This window comes from Spodoptera frugiperda, chromosome 7, assembly GCF_023101765.2.
Source record: "Spodoptera frugiperda isolate SF20-4 chromosome 7, AGI-APGP_CSIRO_Sfru_2.0, whole genome shotgun sequence".
NCBI lineage: Eukaryota > Metazoa > Arthropoda > Insecta > Lepidoptera > Noctuidae > Spodoptera > Spodoptera frugiperda.
In genome coordinates, this window is record NC_064218.1 from 2,653,352 (window position 1) to 2,676,270 (window position 22,919).

Here is a 22,919-nt window from a genome sequence, read left to right on the forward strand (position 1 = left end):
TTGAACAACAAAATAAATTTTAAGTACAGACAACAGCAAATCAACCTCCTCCTTTCTATCAAACTACATTAAAATGTCCACCCTATAGTTCTCATATAAAGTCAAAAATTCAATGAAAACAAAAAATACTGATTGGCAGGTATCATCAACAGCAGGTACCCTTAGTATATTTAAAGTAATCTAAACGAGAGCGCGTTTGGCGCCCTGATTGGCTACCTCGAATAAACTAACCAATCATAGCGATGAACAAGCTCTCGTTTCGATTACTAAACGTTAGGCAAACTCGTATTAAGGGTATTGTACATAATATGTATTTTTTTTTTAAGTTAGTCACTGACCTGTCTCTCAGTTGCGTGATGTGTGCAGCGAGTCTCCGTCTCGTGTCGTCAGTCCACACGAGCTCTGGGTGTTCGTGCTGGGCATCGAACATGTGCACCGCGTTGGACGCGCTAGACTCGCGCATCGCCTCCGCAAACACGCCCGGAATGTATCGAGATATTGTTAGACGAACCTAAAAGATAAATTAATGATTATTTTTTCGTATTTTTTTCTTTATTTAAAGTCTTATTTATGCTGATACTTCATAGATCTTTCGAGAATTCTGTCTTTTCTGGAATGCGATTGTTACAAAAAAGCGAGGCATTCAGTTAGTAAGTTTATAGAAATCGAACAATGTTGACTTACTGCCAATTTCAATAACCGATCTTAATCAAAAATACATATTTGAATAGATATTCATTTGTGACAGAAGCTCTATATAAGTAATGTCAAAAATCAATCTTGATCTAAAGATCGAAGATCTAAGATTCGTATTGAAATGGGCAGTTAATGTGTTAAATTGTTCCAGAATTGGCTGTCTAGATTTCCAATCGGTCGATTATCATGTCATAAAGGGACGCCTTCGTTCAGCAGTGGACGTCAGATATCTAATAATTATGATGACAATGATGACGAAAAATGAGATTAATGGAACATACCTTAGGTCCATGTAATTTGTCTGCCATCATCCTGGCTAGCAGTTCAACCGCCGCCTCTCTCGTCTCTGGCAGCTTACTATTGCAGAACAGATCTAACAAGTATATCACAGCACCTGTGTTAGGACAAAGATAATAATACTTATTAACAGTAGAAATAAGAAGTATAATCATGAAAAGCATATAAGAGAAATCTTTTAACGTGTTACATTGTACACAACTAGCAAACCCGGCGAACTCCGTTTCGCCACCAATGATTTTCTCTGTTTCCTGCTTTTCTCTTGAATATTTTCCTGAATTTTCTTTGCTACAAACCTCACGGAGCTCGAGACCTTTCCAACGAATGCAAAACCGTGGAAATCGGTTCCTGCGTTCTGGAGTTATAGCGTCAGGAAGGAAAACCCGACTTATTTTTATATAATAGATATTATTTTCATTAGCGCAATGATTGCTCAAAAATTTTACACGCGAAACCATTGCGCAAAAAGCTTTAAACAGAGAAGAGTGGTCGGAGGGTAGGAAGACCTTTGCCCTGCAGTGGGACGATCATGGCTGAAATGGAATTGAATTGAAATTGGACCATTGCGCAAACAGTTCATACGCTAAACATTGCGCTAACATTTATTATGCGCAACATTACGCAACAAGCATAAGTAACCAACACATAAATAACTATCTACATCACACACTTACCTTTATTGAGTGCCTCTCTAACAATAGCAGTATTGGCGAGTAGAGCAGCGAGCGCAGTCAATGTAGCTGGGCGCGGCGGGCGCTCGGCCAGCAGTGCCAGTAGGTGGCCCAGTACCAACAAATAAATAACTATCTACATCACACACTTACCTTTATTGAGTGCCTCTCTAACAATAGCAGTATTGGCGAGTAGAGCAGCGAGCGCAGTCAATGTAGCTGGGCGCGGCGGGCGCTCGGCCAGCAGTGCCAGTAGGTGGCCCAGTACCAACAAATAAATAACTATCTACATCACACACTTACCTTTATTGAGTGCCTCTCTAACAATAGCAGTATTGGCGAGTAGAGCAGCGAGCGCAGTCAATGTAGCTGGGCGCGGCGGGCGCTCGGCCAGCAGTGCCAGTAGGTGGCCCAGTACCAACAAATAAATAACTATCTACATCACACACTTACCTTTATTGAGTGCCTCTCTAACAATAGCAGTATTGGCGAGTAGAGCAGCGAGCGCAGTCAATGTAGCTGGGCGCGGCGGGCGCTCGGCCAGCAGTGCCAGTAGGTGGCCCAGTACCAACAAATAAATAACTATCTACATCACACACACACCTTTATTGAGCGCCTCCCTAACAATAGCAGTATTGGCGAGTAGAGCAGCGAGCGCAGTCAATGTAGCTGGGCGCGGCGGGCGCTCGGCCAGCAGTGCCAGTAAATGGCCCAGCACTGCACTGGCCGCCACGTCCTCCACACACTCGCGCCGCGCCCCGGCACTGCCCACTACTCGCAGCGCCCCCTCTTGGAGCTGCGGGTGAGCCCGCGCTGATAGAAGACCGAAGATCAAACCGAACTGACCGATGCATTGGATCTCCGTACCTGGAAATTATTATAGCTTGTTAAAATTACTGTTTGATAAACGCATCGTCGTATAAAGTCGATATTTGTAACAGCTGCGTCTTAAAATTACTGTTTGGCAAACGCAGCGTACAGATGAATGATATTTGTACCAGGCGCGTCTAATATGTAACAAAACTACACAGCTACATTCGTAGAGATTAAAATTGACAAAAATAACCACTGGCTTGACTGACTTCGATAAACAAACAAAGTGTTAACCAATATTTACTGTATTTTCTATTATTATTACTTTTTTATCTAAAACAGTACATACTAGGTATAACTTACCCGGGTTCTTAATAATAACGTTGGCGAGTGCAGTCAACGCATACGTGACCTGTTGCACTCTCTCCGCAGTCATGTCGTTTTGTGTCTCCTCCTGGATGAACTTCAGCAGTTCCAGGATGAACTGCTGTGGATTCTGGGCAAAAGGAAGTAAAAGTTGGTAATGGCATGATTGAATAAAGGATTATCATCAATATTAAGAAGTTAATTTGTTGCGCAATCTCTTTAACAACATATAAAGAAGTTATTAATAGTAAGTCTACCTAATAAGTTTATTATATGCAACATATATTCATTTAAAGTCAACGGTGGCGTTGCGCAAAATTGCGCTAACTGCCAGTTGACTTCTTATACACAAAACATTCAGAAAAATCGAAAAAACATTATTCAATAGACGTTCCTTCTGAAAAGTTAGCGTAAATGCCGTATTTGAAAAGAGTGTTCTAATTCAAAGCTCAAAGAGTATAATAAATTTTTTGGCCTTCTACTTCGCTCATTTTTCGTATATTGTCAGCTAAAATAATAACACATGTGGTTTAAATTAAGACATAAGAGGTTTCCCCATACGGTACACTAATGTACATAGTTATAAAATATATCCAACCACGTTTTATAAAATCTATATCTATATAATAAATATGTATCAAAATCTTACCTCAATAGGGAAGTCAGGCTGTTCATTATAGATGTCTATGTACACGCCGCCAACAGACACGAGTCCCTCATGGGCGGTGTACGTGAAGGGTTCTATGATAGGTCCCTCGTCCTCCATCAGAGGGCGCGAGTTGCGCAACACGTCCTTCAGTTCTGCGCGAGTGCTGTTGTCCCACACTAGGTATGGCGTGCGCCAGTTCGATGTTAGGGTTTTTAGAAGCTGTTGATTAAAGAAATTGGGGTTAAATGGAGTAGAATATGAAGTTTGGTGAGAGGCTTGCGATTTATTTGGTGTTGCAAACTTCTATAAGCTATAACAGTAGTTATAGCTTACAGCAGTAGCTTATTCCACCAAACAGAGGGCTTAATACGAATTCGTTTTACGTATAACGAGATCGGATCGAGTCTGCATTGGGCGCTCTGATTGACTGGTTTATTGTAGCCAGTCAATCCGTGCGCCGAACGCCGAACCATTTTATTTGGTCCCCAGATGGCACAAATCTAGCAAAAGGTCTGTTTGGCCAATCATTGCAGCTGTCATAAATATTGAACGTGCGATTGCTTATTGAACAAACTAACTAAATTCCTTTTGGACGGAAAACGAGATATTCACATTAGCGCCATCTATTAAGCAAAACACAATATCATTAGTGTATTTTACATAGAAAAATAATTAGATTAGACATACCTCATGTTGATCAGGTTCCGCGAGTCGTCCACATAGATACGGCGTGAGTAACAAATGTAAGGAGTTCTGTATGTTCTCGTCCAGCGGAGACGGGGTAGCGTGGGGGCCGTACATCGCTGCTAGCGCCACCACGCACTGCTTCGCTAGTTGGTTCGCTACCTCCTGTAGTAATAGAAAAGGACGTTAGAAACAGATCTTTAAAAAGGAGGGGGGTATTGAAACTCTCATGGGATAGTTTCCGAAAGAGAAATGCTTTAATAAGCTCTGAATATTCAACGAATAAAACGAAGTTTGCAGTTCTAGAAACATATCACAGCCAATTTCTTAATACGATGAATTTTCTTACTTATTGCGATCTTCGAAATTAGAAAACACGATTCAAAGTCACAATTCGATCAATGGAAAATGGCTGGGAGATTCAATCCCCCAACCCTACCAAAAGCGCCCAAAGGGTCTGTAACTCTTCTGGTGATACGTGGGCGATCCTGATTATAATTTGCTATCAGGTGATCCATATCCCCCATCCTCCCCCTCCAGGTCCCCCTTTACGGTTGCATTATATTATAATGCGTAACTTCTCCAGCAAAATTTAAAATAACAAAGTTATAAGTGACCTGTTTATTAATCTGCGCGTCGGTGTCGACCCCGGACTCGGTGAGCGTGTAGTCGTACCGCAGCGCGGCGGGCAGCAGTGCCTGCAGGGCGCCGGCGCGGGCCAGCTGGGCCCGGCACCCGGCCTCCGCCGCCAGCGCGCCTACTGCCGCCGCGCCTGCGCACGCTGTCTCGCCCAGGTTCTAGGGACAATCAAACATAATGTAGGTAGAGGAAATAAAATACACATTAATGAAATGTTGAAAAAATAAAAATGAACGTGTGGAGTGAAAATGATATGTATATACTCAATGAAACAATCGTTAATAGTCAACACATGTTTTCAAACAAAATCAAGTTATATTATGTTGATGGATAAAAAGAAAAACGAAGTTTCAAATGTCGAGTCTGATGGTGTAATGACATTTAATAGAGAGAATGTGGTAAAAGAACAATAAACCGACTCACAAACTAGGAATAAAAATCAAGAAAATATTCCAAAAGCAATACTTACAGGTCTCTTGAGCAGTGGTACAAGGTCGTTACATAGTTGCGGCATCTCTGCACAGAGGGCGCGGCAGGCGGGGAACGTCGCCGCCACGGCGAAGCAGCGCGCCGCGTGCGCACATACCTGCGCCGATATGTCGCCCGGACCGCGGGCGCTCGACAGTACGGGGACGCAGCGAGACATGGCCTCGTGCAGGACCTGGAGGAACAAACAAAATTTCTATGTAAGGATTCACATACAAATGGAAAACATATATTAATTAATATAGAATAATGTACTAAGTAATGGAAAGTTTTCCTCGCGATTTTTTTATTTTTCTTAGCTGATCCAGCAACTTTGTGTTTAGTCTTTTAACCACTTTCGTGACGTATTTTTATGCAATTTTCACTTGTAGTTTCGAAGCTACGTCTTCGTACATATGACAAAAGTGACACCACGCTTTTTGACACGCGGCAATGGGGTTTGCTACTCTATATATACGTAACTCAATGCTTTCGTACGACATTTCTGGACATTAGAATAATCTCGAGTATAAGTAAAATTAGATATCGTCACGCCTTTTATCCCCGAACAGGTAGGTAAAGGTGCATATTGCGGCATGTAATGCCCCAGTACAGTGTACACACAATTTTCACAATTTATGTTGTAAGTCCCATGTAATAGGTGGTAAGCTAGTGTGTAGTGGTTGCCATATACTGGGCACAATTATAGACTCCGTGCTACTACCGAGAAATTATAAAGTAAGTAAAATAAACAAGTCCTAGTTACCTGCAGGCCGCCCTCCCGGCGCAGTTCCTCAGCGTTGAGCGCGGAGCAGCGCACGGTGGCGTGCGCCAGCTCGCAGGCGGCGGGCAGCAGCGGGGCGGAGTCCCGCTCCGCGAACAGTTGCTCGGCCTCCGCCTCCAGCCGCGCCGTGCGCAGCAGCTGCGGGTAGCCCGCGTACTTGTACGGGGCCAGCACTACAGACAAATATTATAGGGTTCAAAAAAGTGCAGTAACAGTGCAACGTCACGCCTTTTATCCCCGAAGGAGTAGTCAGAAGTACACATTACGACACGTATTGCCGCTATACAATGTACATTATCCACTATTCACCACTTTTGTTACAAGTCCCATGTAATAGGGGGTGAAAAAATGCTACAATGTTAATGGGAATGATTTATGAAAATGTACTTTATGCTCGACTAGTTTTAAGTTACAACCGGAGCTCAATAACCACAAGCAGTATACGAGGCGTTTCACGAGCGAAATTTTTAATTTAATTTACCATTCTGCATTCAATGCACAAGCTCTGAGTTACGGAATAAAAATACTTTTTATATCATTAGTTTCCCTCGGCAACAACATTCAAAACATCCATCCCCTTTCTTTACTATAATTCTCTACTTTGACCATTTTAATGTTACTTTCATTAGTCTTACCTTCAGAGTATCTCTGGAAGAGTATAGTCTGCGTCCTGAGTATGAGCACAATGTTGTTGGTGTTGGGTCCGTCGCCGGTCCACACGTTACGGCTGCATAGGAACTCATACGCCTGGTTCACGGCCTCGAAGCGATCCTGTAACATAAATATTAATTGTTAAAATCTCAGAAGTGAATTTCTTTGTTACAATCTGAGAAAATTAAAATCTAATAATCAATTTTAACAAATATTATTTGTTAGAATTGATAATTTTGGTTTATGAATAATGTTGACTGTAACAATAGGCTTTGCCTATTAAATAGTTCATTAAATGTTGAAAATACTACTCATAAGTTGCGCAACAAATCACAAGATGCGTATGATTGCGCAATGGTTGCGCAACTAAACAACCAAATAAAATGGAACGACGTCTTTTTATCATGGCCTATTGGCGGCGTTTGGAAACATTCCGTTTACAACCTATATAATAATATCTCTTATAAATTAAGTTAAGATCAACAAAAAAATAAAATAAACTCACCCGTCCTTCAGGATTCTTATCAGGATGGTATTGTTGCGCAAGTCTGTAGTAAGCTTTGCGCACCGCGGCCTCGTCGTGTTGGCCGGTAGTCAGGCCGAGGGCGGCGTACGCCTCGCCCGCCGTCATTGAAGGCGGCTTCTTCTCTACTTCGCGTCGCCACGCTTCCAATACGTCTTTGAGAAGACCAACCTAGATGGTAGAAAGATTTTTTGGCTTTATTTTTTGCTATTGATTAGTGAGTGTAGAGTATTGATAGCAGTTTACAGATTAGGTTAACAAACTTCCTTTATGGAGTAATCAATAAAATAATCTATGTTGACTGTTAACTGGTTGTTTCTGTATGGTGCGGTCCTCAAGTCATAGAAGTTTCAAGATTATTCATAGTACATATTATGAGACATATTCTTTATTGTTGCTTTCTAAAAAAAAACGTGTGTGTTTACAAACATACAATTTCACATACATATGACACCACGATTTATGGATGACAAAGACTTGCTCCATGCGGGAATCGAACCCGCTACACGTTACGCGGTAGCGCGGTATCCCAGCAGGTTGGAGGATGCAGATATAACAAAACTCCTAATTTCTCTATGTGTATTTCTAAAACTAAATTAAACTTACAGGGTCAGGTATAGGCCAATCGGGGAACTTCTGAGTATCACAGAGATGTCTGAGATAGAACATGTTGCAGAAGAGCTCGTGCTGCAGCTGCGGGTAGCAGACGGCGGGGATGGCGAGGTACGGGTACCGCGCCGCCACGTGCGCGCGCAGCCGCGGCGTGAACTCGCCGATGTGCGCCGATACCTTCATTATTAGCATCCGTCTGGAGGTGCAAATATTATTAACATATTAGAGGCCATGTCGGATAACACTGACCGACAATAGTAGAGCAATATTTATGTATATACAATAGCTTTTAACAGATTTTTATTGGCAGTTAAAGGCTTAAAGTAACTGTTTTTATTATGAGTATTATTCAGTTTTAGATAAAACGTTTAGATATTTAGCAGCGTTTTACTGATTTTATTAATAGCTCTAGACATAGTTGGAATTTTTAACTTTATTAATTTGATTATGGTTATTGATTAGTTTGCAGACAAATACTATTTGTGGTACAGTAATGGATAATTGATTCGTGGAGTTAATAAAATTCTGATTATAGACGTTTTTAACACTCAAGCTCTGAAGTTTTGAGAAAAATCAAATTAAAAATGATTTCAAAAGCTGCCAAGTTCGCTTCTGAACAAAACACATACATAATTGATGTAATAAAAACAGTATAACATAAAGAATATAGCTACAAACCTCATTTCAGAGTTCCATATAGCCTCAGGCGTGTCCCACTCTCCAAGGAAGATCTGCGCGAATTTCTCAGCGCCGTGGTTTTCTAAGTAACAAACCATCGCTTCTGGCAGTAGTTGGCCTAATATCGACCTCTGCATTATATCTGAACTCGACTACAAACAGAAATATATTAGAAACATCGCAAAATAAAACATTAAAACTACAGAAAGTTCATTGCATTTTAAACCTTATTCCAATGACATACAACTCAAAATAAAATATACCAAAAGAGTTACTCTCTTTTTACAAGAAACATATTCTCATAGAAGTGTTCACAAACCTGATCAGCTCTGAATGCTTGCTTCATATGAGTCAATCTAAGGAACCTGGCGATAGGTAACAAGTTTGATCCTGTGTATAACAGCATGAAGTAAAATACTCCAGTCAAATATAACTTGGAAATTTCCGGATTATCCTGCATCACTTCGTACAGGAGTGTAGCTACCTGAAAATGTGTAAAACGGTGGAAATAAATGGAATTGTCAAAGCAAGTATGTTTAGATTCATCAAAGGCGTTTGATACTCCACAACATGATAGAACAATATAACACATGCTAATAAAAACTGAAATTATATTATAATCAACTATTAGCTGAATAACGTAACTCAGCTAAATTATGGCATCGTTAAGTTAATGTTAACTAAAAACTAACAACATTTAATTATGTTATAAATAGGAGTTCCTCAAGGACCCATTTTCGGTCCAACGTTGCATTTTGCTTACTTTATGAAAACTTCTGTAAATAACTTGGACTTTACGCTGTAACTATAGGGCCGAGGGTCCAAATTAGCTTGACTGGTTTTTAACAATGCGAAAATGTATGTGTATATGTGTTACTCAATCACGTCAAAACGACTGAAAGGATCGAAACGAAATTTGGAACAGGAGTAGATTACGGTCTATTTTTGTGAAAATAAATAACTTTAGAAGGAATAATCAATCTCTTACCTTTTCGACGAGTATTGGATCAAACGTGAGTAACAGCTGCACAACATGCGCCAGACAAGCTGGTTCTGATAACATTCGCTTTACTTTTGGTAACGGTCTTATTACTGCGTCTTCCTCATCCCTAAAAATAACCAGAAATGTTAAACCTCTTTCTCCAGTACGTAGTTCCCATATATAAAAGTAAATAGAACTTAAAATTTAGTTTTCAGTTCTACGTATCTATCTTTATACAAAGACTAGATAGATACATAGGGTTAAGGTTTTTATAATAGAAATGAGCCCATTTTCCAGCACTGCCCATCTGTTATCTCATTTCGAAGTCTATAATGCTAATAGTACTGTTCGACTGCACGGTTAGCGCGGTATCTGAGTAACCGGCTTCCGCGCAACGTGTAGCGGGTTCGATTCCCACATGAAACAACTCTTTGTGTGATCCACAAATTGTTGTTTCTGGTCTGTGTGACATGTGTATATGATCTCGTATGTTCGTAGACGCACCCACTAAACAGGAGAAAATCCTAATGTGGGGCAACGTTTTTTAAAAGGAAGAACAATAAAAGAAAAATACCTGCTAGGATAATATCTGGCACAAGTAATGAGCAGGTCCAGTACAGTGGCAGCCAGTGCACTCTCGTCATACACGGCGGTTCCCCTCGCAGCGAGCGTCCACTTGAGCTGCGCCACTCCGCCCACGGCGCGCCAACCTTCCATACTGTTGGCCCACGCCTTCGTCTTGTTGTTTATCTCACCAGATTTGTATAGGTCTTTTAACTGTGGAAAATTAAATAATATTTATATCAAGCTATGCATGACCAGTATAACCTGACCTTTGAATGTATGAAAAGATTATACAAAGGGTGACCGTGTTAAACTGGTTGTGTATTTATAGCTCGATAAGTAACTGTGTACAAAACCATATGTGGGAGAACTGTACTTCGGCACGAATGGGTCAGCTCGACCGGAGTGATATCACGACTTCATAGAAAACCGAAACTGAAACAATGCGTTGTATTTAGGCGTCTGAGTAAGGTTACTGGAGGCCCAAACCTCACCTTCCCCTTCCCACCCCCAATCCTCAAATCCTTTACCCCCCAAAAGACCGGAAAAGCATTTATAACTTCTCTAATAGTTAAGGCGTCAACGTTTGCTTACCATCAAGTGGTCCGTCAGCTCATTCACCGGCCTATACCACACATGACTACATTAAAGATCTATGAACATACCTGTTGGAAGCTAACAGGTCCCTTCCTCTGTACTTTGTCCCCCTGGTCGACATTGTAGTACCACTCCCTGTCCCCGCCAGTCTGTTGTTGCGGCCCCTCTATAACGTTACTCTGTGCCGGTACTGTCGCTCGCGACGTATGTAAGTGTGCTAGTGTCATTAGTTCTACTAGGATTCTGAAATAAAAATCAAGCTGTTTTATAAATCCAACTCTTAATGAAGCTTGAAAATATGGTAACAGTATAGTAATAATTTACTTTTGAAACAATTGTATGTCGTAGAAGAGGATTTGAGAAATGATTTTTGGCGATAACTAGGTGGCGCCACTATCGAGTAAAGTCTTGTTAGTCCTTCCATTGTCGCTTATAAAAGTCAATAAAAGATATAATGGTTCATTGATTACTCGTTAGTAAAACTCACTTTACAATAGTAAATAAGTATTTTTGATACTTTAGTAGTTAAAGTTAGTTAAAAGAACACTGTACTCACCTAATACCGTTCCATTCTAAAATATCGCTAACGTTTCTTCTGTGTAATATTAATTTCGATAAGAACTGAACTAATCTATCTCTTTCCATTCTATCACATGTCTGAAACAAAATCACAAAACCATAAAAGTGACATACATGTACAGTTGAATAAAATATGATTGTATAAAAATGGTTGGTCTTTAATATAATGAATGGAGATTATGTCACATTGGGGGCTACCGTTTTCTTGGTCACCAGATGGCGCTAACTTAGAAGGAGTCTGATTGTCCAATCACTGGAGCCGTCAAATATAGAACGTCCAATGTTGTGACACTCGCTAACTCCCTATTGGACGAAGAACGAGAGCACACTAGCACCATCCAGTGAATATTGAACTGACGACAACTTAGTAATGGCGTTGCAGTTACGATAAAAATATTTTTGCTGGTTGTTTACCGTTTTAACAATTGAGAAGTATTAAAACAACATTATTATATCAATAATCAATGAATGGCAGTCAAATAACTTGGTAAACTATACTGCGCTATTAGAAGGTTTATATTTTGTAGTGCTATGCTAAAAAAACAGGCAAGTATCGTAATTTAAAATATACATTTTAAATGATTCCGCCGAATTTATAACGAAAATAATCTTAAAGTAATGCGGCGGTTCATTTTGGAGGAACGGTAACGAACTCAAGTGTTATGTTGTGCCCACAACATAACACTCAAGTGTTATGTTGTGCCCACAACATAACACTTGAGTTCGTTACCGTTCGAGTTCGTCATTCACGTCACGACATCACTAGAAGTGACTAACTGATAGGTGTCAGGAACGCATTCTCTGAACGGCCGAAGTATAATGAACATACAATGTGTCATGTACTGATGAATAAATTATTAGAACTAGCTGTGTGCTTACCCTGTCCAACATTTGCACGATATACTTGGTGTCTGCAAAGGGTCCTATATCCTCGTAGTACCGTCCGTACACAATGCTCATTGCTTGCAGACACATACACTTCATCTCGATCTTAGGAGTCGACAGAAACCGGTGGTACAGGTCGTTGAAGAATTCGTAGCTGGAAAGAATGAGCACTTATGATTACTGTATCTTTAGTATAAGTTTGCTTTACGTTTAAAGTAATCGAGAGCGCGTTCGGGGCTCTAATTGGCCGGCTCGAATAAACCAACCAATCAGAGCGCCGAACGCGCTCTCGTTTCGATTACTTTAATCGTAAAGCAAACTCGTACTAAGGGTAGTAAGTGACCTATAACTTATCAATGCAATGCAAAACAGGGTTCTTGTGATATCTCCAGTGAAGTGGATAAGAATAGATACTGAAAAATGTAACATAATACTCACCAAAAGTTAATTAACTATAAAAAGTACTTGTACATTTAGAAATACACATAGATATATAAATTACGAAGTAAGGTACTACTTTATGCTGTTGTACCTTAATGACAAGGCATTTTTTGACACAATGTGTCTCCCAAAACGTTTAATTAACGCACTTCAGACATTAACACCTCTTTACACAAAACAGTCACACGTATCAGTCTTCCTCAAACCCAATTTCGAACATAATAAGACAGAAAAAAACATCAATAAATAACTTACGACTTCCTAATAGGGCTGTCATCATTATCCCTCTGTTCGAGCAGTATCCTGAGGTAGTAGTCTCCGATCTTGACCTCGTTCTGCAGACACTGGTAGTGGACCTCCAGCTCGGCGTGGTTCCACGACGTCAGGGTCGTACCCGCCACTTCTCTGTCCGATGTAAACGCTCGTAGCTCGTTCTCTAATGCATTGCGAAGTTCTTCTCGAGTCTTTTGGAAGTGAAATGTACTTTATTTTTATGTGTTTAAGATTGTTTTTAGATTATTAATGGAGGTGAATTTTGTAATGATATCTTTATAAAATTGTTCGTAAAGTACGTTTCTAAAAAAGATAATAAGTACTTGACAAGAGGTCTTACACATTATGTAAATCAGATTTAACTAAAACTATTACTAACTTTAACATCATACTGTTTAAAATTCTATGTCAACATACTTGTAAATAATGCTATAGAAATAATGATAAGAACTCAATTGTTGTTCATATAAGAATAGGTTATAGCTTATTGAGCTTGGCAAGACAAAAGTTACACGCTGACATTCAATTATATGTATAGTCAAAATTAAAGTCAAAATTATTTATTTCTAATAAACCAGGAAGACACTTTTGAAGGTCATAATATAATTATATTTCTACTGTATACTTAAAAAGTATATAAATCAAATAATCTCAATAACAACTTACAGTATGATTCCATATGAGGTTCGGTAGCGCGTGGTCCTTGTGGAACTGGTAGTAGAAGAGTGGCCAGTTGGCAGTGGACTTGACTCTCTCCCTCCGTCTCCGGAGTACCACGGGCCGCTCCCGCGTGGCGTCCCTGCGCTCCGCCGCCGGACGACCCAGCCGGGCCGCCCAATGTTGGAGGGCTAGTTGGGCATAGTGCTGGGGGGACACGACAAAATTATAGATGTCTTACGCCTGTCTCCCGTGGGTGTAGGCAGAGACAATTGAATTGAGAAAACGATATTATTTGATTTAAGTTACATGTGCTATGTACAGACACATTACAACTTCTCTCTCTCTTAATTCAAACTTTAGAAGTATTTAATAGTAGTGTGTATTTTAATTTCAGAACTAGTAGTTTTAAAAACACTTGAAAGGCGGAAAAATTAGTAAGAGAAAGTTAGATGGAAGGAGGGTATACGAGAGAGAAAGAATAATGTAATATTCTCCTCTCCTTTTTATTTTGGAAACGTGGGGTTATCAGGTTTTGTGTTTACTCACCTCCAGATGTTTCTCAACATATTTGACCTGTCTCTCGAGCGCCTCCCAGTGCTGCGCGCGCGGCTTGACGCTCGCCTGCGCGAGCGACAGGTTGTCGCGCTCGGGCTCCACGTCCGCCTCCACCGCCGGCGGCACGTCCGTCGACTCCAGGAATGCTAGCAGACCTGACGGCTAGGGGAACGAGGGTAGGTATGGAGTTAAAGAGTGATCGATGTGTAGTTGTTGTTTAAGTGTTTTTTATAATAAAGTGAAGTCCGATGCTAAAGTTTAGCCTTTGTAAAATTTTGCATGTGTGCATGACTGTAATTTTGCATAATTGTATGCTTAAAATATCCGCGAAAACAAGTTTTAATTAGGAAAATACAGCAAAATCCAATAAATTTACGGGCAATCAGTAATACTTTTTAGTGGTGTAGGAGTCAAAATGTTTTATCAGTTCATCATGCTTTCCAACACAATATCAAATAGCAATCACAACAACATTCACAAAAGTACATACCATAATCCGTCTTAGCAGACAGTGCGCGGGCGCGTGGTCGACGAGCCAGAGCGCGACGAGATGGCGCGCGAGATGGCGGTGCTGCAGGCGCGGCGGCGCGTACAGCGCGGCCAGCAGGTGGCGCGGCAGCGCGGCCTCGGCCAGCGCCAGCGCCTGCATGCGCCCGCCCACGCCCGCGCTGCCCTCCTCCACCAGCGCGCGCATCACCAGCCCCGCGCCCTTCACTATCGCCATCGACGGGTGCTGCGTGACGTTGGGAACATATACAGTACTCAACAGAGGCCGCCCTATTACTTAACCAGACTATTACTGAACAAAGATCTTCCAAAGGCAATTGGTATTGCCCGCAACTTCAGTAAGTTCATCTCAGTCACTTATGTAATCTACATGAGCCAGACTTCCGCTTGGTAGAGTCTACCTAACACACATATTACGCCACATCCATGTTTTTTTATGTTTCATTGCTTACTCATATAATTGTAACTAACTGATTAGGTAACTCGACAAATTTTAAGCTGGGGGTGGGGGTTATGGGTTCATAACCATTACGCAACAAACGATTGGCCAAGTTTTACGCTGCTAACTGCCCCTCAAGCCGACTATGGCATCTCTGCTCAAATAAAATTGAATCATTACGTATAGTTTTTCTAATTACCTCAAACAGTTTGAAGAGCACCCGTCCCCTCTTGGAGACCATTTCCAGCAGCTGGTCGAACTGCTTGCCGTCCGTGGTCTCGCTGTACGGCACGCACAGGGCAAACGTCAGGAAATCCAACATGGCCGCCACTACTAGGGCACCACTGCCGCCAGTCTACAGGAAAATAAACCTTATGTAAGCAGAAATAGAGAAGCAAATATTTTCGTGTAATAACTGTCGCAAGACATACTAAATTAAATGAAAATTCGGCTAGACTGTACTCTGTAAACTAAGAGCGGAATACTCTAGTAGTTTCAGGTCACATCGGGACTCAAATTCATAAGTAAAGTCCGCAGCGCAGCAGCAAAAGGGAGACTCTTACTGACTAAAAACCACCCCGTTCCTACTTTTCGAGCCGGAGCCCCGGTAAACCCGCTAGGTAGTCCGCAGCAATGTGTATACCTTACTACTACAACATAAAGCACAATTTCAAACAACAACATCAACAAAGGCACTTACGACATGATCAGCCCACATAGTGAGCAGTCCTTCGAGGAAGGTGGCAGAGGACAACATGCTGGCTTTGTTGAGCTGTTCCTGGCGGAGGTCTGGTTCCGCGTGCATGGGCTGCAGGAGGGCGCACACGGCGTCCAGCGCGGCGTGCGCACACGCCGCCGAGCCACGACGCAGCGCCGCCACTGTCGCCGTGCCGATCCATTCGCGGAAACTTAAAGGAAATGTTTGGCTGTTAGTTTAATTATATTATTTGGTTATAAGGTGTTTAACATGATTAAATAATATAATATGAGATAATAATAATAATAGTGTGAGAGAGAGAACGCGAGAAAGAGAAAGAGAAAGAGCAATAGACAGAGAGGAATAGAGAGAGAGAGAGAGAGAGAGAGAGAGAGAGAGAGAGAGAATGAGAGAGAGAAAGAGAAAGAGAAAGAGAAAGAGAAAGATTGAGTAACATTAAATTTTAGTCAATAACATTAGGGGATTTATAAAATTAGGCTAACTGTCCTCCATCGAGAACAATTTCAAAGCCCTTGCTATCAGATTAAGTCAAATATCCTGTATATCCTTGAACCTTATCAATATATAGCACAATAACATCGTTACAAGATAACGTAAATAAGAGATACGAGGCACATGTCTTTGTTATCGCAATACGGAACAATTACACGCCCCTTTCAACAACTGAGATAAGAACTACATCGAAAGTTAATAAGCGTTTAATTAACACATCCAGCCTCTCATAAGTCTTCCGAAAGGCGGAAATAAATAATAATTATTGACATTCGAAAAACATGTTACTTTTATAATAATGATCGTGACTAAAAATCACGGGTTTACTCATCTATATATTAATACGTGATGCAAAAACTTTGGACCGCTTTTTACGAAAATTGCGCGGACGTAGGAGCATAAAATTTGGTACACTTATAATTTATGTGTAGGAGAAGTACAGAACGCTAATATTTTTCAAAAATAATGCTTATAAAGTACATTAAATCAACAAATAAAACATAACACACACATGCATAGTATCTGATTGTATTTGACAAAACGTCAAAATCGATAGACATTGCGATGATATTCTCACGTCTCATATGAAAAGAGTTTGTTTGAGTTTGAGTTAAATAAAAATTATCCTTGAACGTATGTTAAGTGGTATTGTAAATTAAATCGTATATGGTTGAATTTCGACCACTAGGCGACCACTAGTATAAATTAATAGTAGTATAATTAACTCTACTAGTTTCGAGTCACAGAGGGACTCTTTATCATGATCAGTGTGCGCAGACGCAGTGGTAATGCGCCTACTGATCATTAATTTACGTGAGCAAAACCGTGATTTTTAGTACATTTACTGCCGTACTCAGAGACATTTAATAATTACTTAAACTACTCCTTAGTAACAATATTGTTCCGAAAACAATTGCTAAGGACTGGGTTAAGTAACCATTGAATGACTGTGAGTGCGGCGCTTAGTATATTTAAGATAATCGATTGATTTGTTACATAAAAAAAAAACAACTTACCCAGGTAACGCAGTAAACGCAGCGAAACCAACTTTGCTAGCACATAGTCGTCTTAACGCGTGGAACTGTGCTTCAAGCTCCCGGGGCGTTAAGTTGCTGCCGGACGGCGCACTGCTGACTAGCGCGGACAACGCGCCCGTGATCAACTTCTCCTTGTTCTCCGCAAACAGACGCTGCGATGCAACATTTTAGTGCACTCGGCTTTGTAAACACAACTGACTTTCATCATTTCATTGTAACTTTCATGAGACATACTAAATTAATTATTATGTTATCGGCTTACTCACGTATCGTTTTGCCTCTAGCATGGCTTGAAACTAGTCGTGTTCCTCGTTAAAACAATACGTGAGTAAGCCGATAACATAATAATTAACTGAGTTTCATGTTGGATTTTCAAGGTCTCTCAATAATATCGTGCATCTTTATAGTGTTATCCCAACATTAAAATATTACCCCACTCAAAATATAGTACCCAAGACTAATAACAACATAAATACATTATGCAAAATGTACAACATTCCAATAGTTAGTGCAGACATTGCATTGTAAAACTATGGTATTTACATGTATATATGATGTTTCTAACCCACGACCACGAGGCCCTAAAGCGATGGGAAGAAGATACTGACTGCGAGTTATTTCTACGTAACGCTATCGACACGTTTATTACGTTCGGCGCTCTGATTGGCTGCTCCAAGTTAACCAACCAATCAGTACCCTTATTACGAGTTTGCTTTACGAATAAAATAATCGAAACGAGAGCGCGTTCGGCGCTCTGTACCCTTAGTACGAGTTTGCTTTACATTGAACGAAAACGAAACGAGAGCGCGTTCGGCGCTCTGATTGGCCATGAATGAACCAACCAATCAGAGCGCCGAACGCACTTTCATTTCGAACTCGCTAAACATAAAACAAAATTGTACTAAGCCCAGTGATTAGTCCGGCTAATCGGAGTTCTGGACGCGTTCTCGTTTCGATAACTTTAAACGTAAAGCGCAAACTCATTCTAAGTATAAACGCTAAACGCAGTAACGTTTCGATTGCGTTCACGCAAAAGTAAACTCTATCTGGTAGATAACCTGTCCCTCTACCTTTGATAATACAGAGTAGCAATGTAAGAGTGTAAAAAAATAAAATCATCAGGGGACTTACAAGATCCCACGTAAGAAACAGCCACAACAGGGGACGGGCCTAGAGGCACACAATGTACATTAATATGTCCCAGGAAACAACAATACAATATATATAAGAAGCGTGATGTTTGTGGATAGCGTGACGTGAGTATTTTAATGTATTTCTGTACTCTTTTCTTTCTGTTTCCATCAATGTAGGTATTTAATGAAAGCAGTATAAAAAATAAATAAATAGGTATAGAAAAAGCAAAAAATGTCTAAACAAATGGACATAACATGGGTTTCGCATCGTATCCCATAAAACACAAATCCGAATATCGCTTAAAAATTCCGTCTGAATATAAATTACAACATGCGTCAATGTCAATGTACGATCGTATGCAAAATGCATGCGTAAAACAAACTCTTTGAAAACGAATCTACGCACACGTAACTAGCTAATCAATTTTACACACAAATTCGATAGTCATAAGGTCGAATTTCGAATAAAACTTTATCTATGAAAAAAAAATGTGTATTGTTAGGAGAAATGGGTATGTTATTAGATTAGTTTAGTATGCATGTATAGTGCAGTTATACAGCGTGTCAGAAACAGGGCTTACGTCTTGGCTGACGGAGTATATGAGGCCGCTGTAGCCGACGTTCGCGTTGAATCTCTCTATCACCTCGGCGCGCGACATGCCTACTGGGTTCTGGAATAATCTGGAAACAAATGGTTATTAAGGTTTATAACCTGTGACGTTTGCATGTAATAAATGTACTGTGGGTAATTTGACTGCAAAGGTTGGCGCGGTTCGATTCCCGCACGGAGCAACTCTTAGTGTGAACCAAAAATTGTTGTTACGGGCCTGGGTGTGATGTCTATGTGTGAACTTTTATGTTTGTAAACGCACTCATGACACAGGAGATAATAATGATGTGGGGCAACGTTTAAAAAATGTATTTGCATAAACTTTAACAACAAGAAGAAATATTTAATTATCAGTAGATCCTTACTTTTTTTAATATATTTTTATAACTTATTAATTACAAGTTAAAGTTGAATTTGCAAAATCATATACGGTATGAAGAAATACCTGAGGTGATTGGACTCAGTCTCCTCGTCGACAGGTTGGTGCAGAGGTCCCAGTCGGTAGCCGCGAGGGGTCGGCACTGAGCGGACGTGTACGTCGCGCTGTCCAGCGGACCTCACGCCGTCTAGCAACGATGCTAGTAACGCGTCCCTGGAACAAACCAAAAATATAAAGTTTAAAATTACTACAACTAGCGTATTCATGACATATTTATAATTAATTGCAATAAACGTGAAACACACGTCAAAGCACTACTAGTTTCAAGTCATACGGGGACTTATAAGTCTTTATCCTGTGCTTCACATGAGTAAGCCATATATTTCAATTAATTGATAATATAAATGTTTATTTAAGTGTTACAGGATTTTAAATAGTTAAAAAGATTTTTTAACAAAGGATGGAAGGAAAGAGGAGGTTCTATTTATGAAAATTAAATAATTTTTGTGTAGACCCATAGATTATTAATTACTACATACCTTTCTCCCGCTAAATATGTGCGTGTTTGTCCATTAAGGTATTCGATGGAGAACTTCTGAGGATGTTCCGTGTCCCGCACTAATGCGAATACATCGCTCAATGGACGTAGACATACCACCTGGAAAAGAACATAGATTTTGAGTAATTTCTGTCATGCCATGTCTCTCATATTTCACATTATATTGAGGAATATAAGACATTTGTTTATCAATTAAAATTAACGCAATAGGTACATATTTTTTAGCATTAATAAGTCTGCGTTTGGAAGCAGAACGGCGAAGCGAAGATTTGACATATATCTTATATCCAATGTGTATAGGTATCATTTGCCAATCGCTTAAATAGGGTGCGTGGAAAGTCAATTAAAACATAGAAATTTGCTATTCTCAGTATTAAAAAGGCTTTTAAACTTAAAACAAATAAAAAACCTATTAATCAAATCAACTTACAGAGTACGTCTGTGGATCTCGCTCCAGTATGCAGGTATCAGAGAGACAGAGCGTCCGTCGCATCGGCTCCATGTGGCGAGCCGGGTTCACTTTGTGGACTATAAATTCGCTTAGAGAGGTCTGATGTTGGTCGCCACTGCAAAATAAAATAACAAAACTTATGTATTGCAAGATTTTTTAAAGTTTATAACTGCCGTAGGTACTCACCGCCGCACTCGAGAGTCATTTAATTGGTCACCTAACTCAGAGTCCTTAGCAATTGGTTTCGATACAAAATCTTTACTAAAGATTAGTTTTAGTAATCATTAAACGTCTGTGTTACGGAGTACGGCGGTAAGTAAATAAAGACATTTTTATTAGGCTCTTTCATTATATTGAGTGTGACTTCTTCAATTCGATTTCTCAGTAACTTTTTGTATCATCCACAAATTGTTGTTTCGGGTTTTCATGTGTGTACAGTGTATATGAACTTGTATGTTTATAAATGCACCCACGACTCAGGACAAAATTCTAATGTGGAGCAATGTTTATTTAATGTATTGTAGATAATAAATATATCATGTACATACAACTGTTACTTAGCTTAAATACAACCCGCCATAGTCATAAACATAGCTTAAATATAATTAGGAAACATAAAAACACCCATATGACTGTTTCCTCCTAAAACATCATCAGTAGAAATGAAATAATTGACAAAATTGATACGTCCACAAAGCGGGTGTATCGCGTTAGATAAATGAGTTCACACTCAAGGTCGCACAAATCAACAGACCACAATCACATATAGGGTAACATGTGTGAATGAACAATAGCTGTAATTACGTATGTATATGGTTAATTTAGAAGGCCAACTATGTTACTAATTTTATAATATTTTGGGTGAAAGCTTTGAGGATAAACATGCTTATAATAACTATTGTGAGACATGCTTACTAAATTAACTAAAAATTGTCGCCGGTTTGAAACTAGTCGATTTAGTAAGCCGATAACATAATCATTAATTTTTAATTTAGTATGTCTCACGAAAGTTATAATAAAATTATTTTATTATGTTCATTTACAAAACACCATTTAAAGTAAAGCTGCTATATCTCTGTCACTTTGACCAAAATCTAAAATAACTAAACATTGTAATATGATTCATAAGGAAAAAAATTAATTTAGGTGTAATTAATTAGGAAATTATCCAAATAATACATACGCGCATTACGCATACCCATTACACTGCACTGAGTCATCAATTAATTTAAAAATAAAACGTAGGTAAATACATACCTGTACTTTCCAAATCTCTGATCATGATAATCGTCTAACGTGATCATTGTGGACAATACTTTGATGCTAATGCTGAGGGTCAGGCTGGCCATCTCCAGCATTTTGTTTATGATGATCTGATGGTCCATGGCGTTGGAGAACAGGTGGAGTCTGCTGTAGCCTCCCACAGCGAGGACAAACCCGCCTGGTACATCCCGAACTGGCAATATTCCTTGCACATCGCAGTACGGGTAGCTGGCGAGTAAAGTGTGTGTGGACGGGTCCAGCTGTTCCAATGCACAGGGACCAACTTCTAGCACTACTGGCAGTCGAGTCCCGCTCCAATGGTGTTTGTATGCTTGGTATCTCTGGAAAACAAACATACAAAAAACTTAACAACTTAATGGACCTTAACCTTTGGAAGGTAAGTTAGTAAGTAACCACTTACGAAAATTGGATAATCTCAATAATGTGCTGTTGAAGCCTTTTGATACACTATATAGAATAACCAAAACAATAATACTATTCTCAACTAAACAATTAATGTAGGTAGGCCTGTAAATCCTGTAATTACTAGACAAAGGAGGTTTATAGCCAACAGAATACAGGAAAAGAAATCCTTCATTGAACAACATTACTAAGTAATAATAATTCTATCAGTATGAAAATGTATATCAACAGTTGGTACCTATTTCCTTATTTACATTTGAATAAACAAATACTCACATAAATATCCTTAGGTTTTTCAGCGAATGCATGTCTATATTTAAAAGCCTCAGTGAGAATCAAACATTTGTGTTCCGAAGAAAACTTCATTGAATCCACTTTCTTTTCTTTTTTCATGACAAGTGTGAAGTCATGGTTGGCGGTCGAATTTGAATGTTTTGCAGATGCAATAGTGACTACATCCGCATACAGCCATTTGTTGGTCACCTCCAAACAGTCGGGGTTGTATGTGGTGATACCGTGAGTGCCGATGGAGAAGACTCGCTTGTACTTCCCCCTCCATGAGTGCTTGGTGACAAGGAATGATGCCACATCCTGGTTGTCTTTTAATGGAATCATCTTAACATCGCCTGTGGACAAAATAAAGGGAATGTTTCTTAGAAGCCTTATAAAAAGTATGATATATGTAACTGTAAGTAAATTGAGCTGTGTCCTTCTCTGTACAGTAAAAAAATACAAGAAGTCTGGTTGACTAGATAAAATGTAAAGAGGTAACAAACTCAAAACTTTTGAATCTCTATATCCAAAAATTAATTTCTGTTTGTTAGTCTCGCTAAAACTCGAGGAC

General features: G+C 39.8%; 1 protein-coding gene across 5 annotated transcripts in view; it reads right to left on the reverse strand.

Moving 5' to 3' along the window:
* LOC118265857 (dnaJ homolog subfamily C member 13) overlaps window positions 1-22,919 on the reverse strand; it is a 29,112-nt gene that overhangs the window by 4,453 nt on the left and 1,740 nt on the right. Inside the window, exons 2-34 of one of the 5 annotated variants that reach the window (XM_050694647.1) lie at window positions 22,352-22,701; window positions 21,647-21,993; window positions 20,369-20,504; window positions 19,919-20,037; window positions 19,446-19,592; window positions 18,972-19,071; window positions 17,237-17,409; window positions 15,711-15,918; window positions 15,210-15,365; window positions 14,555-14,797; window positions 14,056-14,226; window positions 13,516-13,713; window positions 12,832-13,040; window positions 12,130-12,289; window positions 11,228-11,328; window positions 10,740-10,914; window positions 10,085-10,287; window positions 9,517-9,637; window positions 8,848-9,012; window positions 8,529-8,680; window positions 7,845-8,046; window positions 7,221-7,409; window positions 6,700-6,835; window positions 6,047-6,237; window positions 5,285-5,476; window positions 4,794-4,973; window positions 4,180-4,341; window positions 3,493-3,711; window positions 2,841-2,973; window positions 2,381-2,531; window positions 1,668-1,780; window positions 978-1,090; window positions 339-511 (exon numbers count right to left, since the gene is read on the reverse strand). In XM_050694647.1, the coding sequence (XP_050550604.1) occupies window positions 339-511; window positions 978-1,090; window positions 1,668-1,780; window positions 2,381-2,531; window positions 2,841-2,973; window positions 3,493-3,711; window positions 4,180-4,341; window positions 4,794-4,973; window positions 5,285-5,476; window positions 6,047-6,237; window positions 6,700-6,835; window positions 7,221-7,409; window positions 7,845-8,046; window positions 8,529-8,680; window positions 8,848-9,012; window positions 9,517-9,637; window positions 10,085-10,287; window positions 10,740-10,914; window positions 11,228-11,328; window positions 12,130-12,289; window positions 12,832-13,040; window positions 13,516-13,713; window positions 14,056-14,226; window positions 14,555-14,797; window positions 15,210-15,365; window positions 15,711-15,918; window positions 17,237-17,409; window positions 18,972-19,071; window positions 19,446-19,592; window positions 19,919-20,037; window positions 20,369-20,504; window positions 21,647-21,993; window positions 22,352-22,690 (5,777 nt within the window). In that variant the 5' untranslated portion in view covers window positions 22,691-22,701. Of the gene's footprint in view, window positions 1-338; window positions 512-977; window positions 1,091-1,667; window positions 1,781-1,817; window positions 1,931-1,967; window positions 2,081-2,117; window positions 2,231-2,267; window positions 2,532-2,840; window positions 2,974-3,492; window positions 3,712-4,179; window positions 4,342-4,793; window positions 4,974-5,284; window positions 5,477-6,046; window positions 6,238-6,699; window positions 6,836-7,220; window positions 7,410-7,844; window positions 8,047-8,528; window positions 8,681-8,847; window positions 9,013-9,516; window positions 9,638-10,084; window positions 10,288-10,739; window positions 10,915-11,227; window positions 11,329-12,129; window positions 12,290-12,831; window positions 13,041-13,515; window positions 13,714-14,055; window positions 14,227-14,554; window positions 14,798-15,209; window positions 15,366-15,710; window positions 15,919-17,236; window positions 17,410-18,971; window positions 19,072-19,445; window positions 19,593-19,918; window positions 20,038-20,368; window positions 20,505-21,646; window positions 21,994-22,351; window positions 22,702-22,919 lie in introns of all 5 variants that reach the window. The other 4 variants (XM_050694648.1, XM_050694649.1, XM_050694650.1 and 1 more) reach the window with 4 other exon arrangements.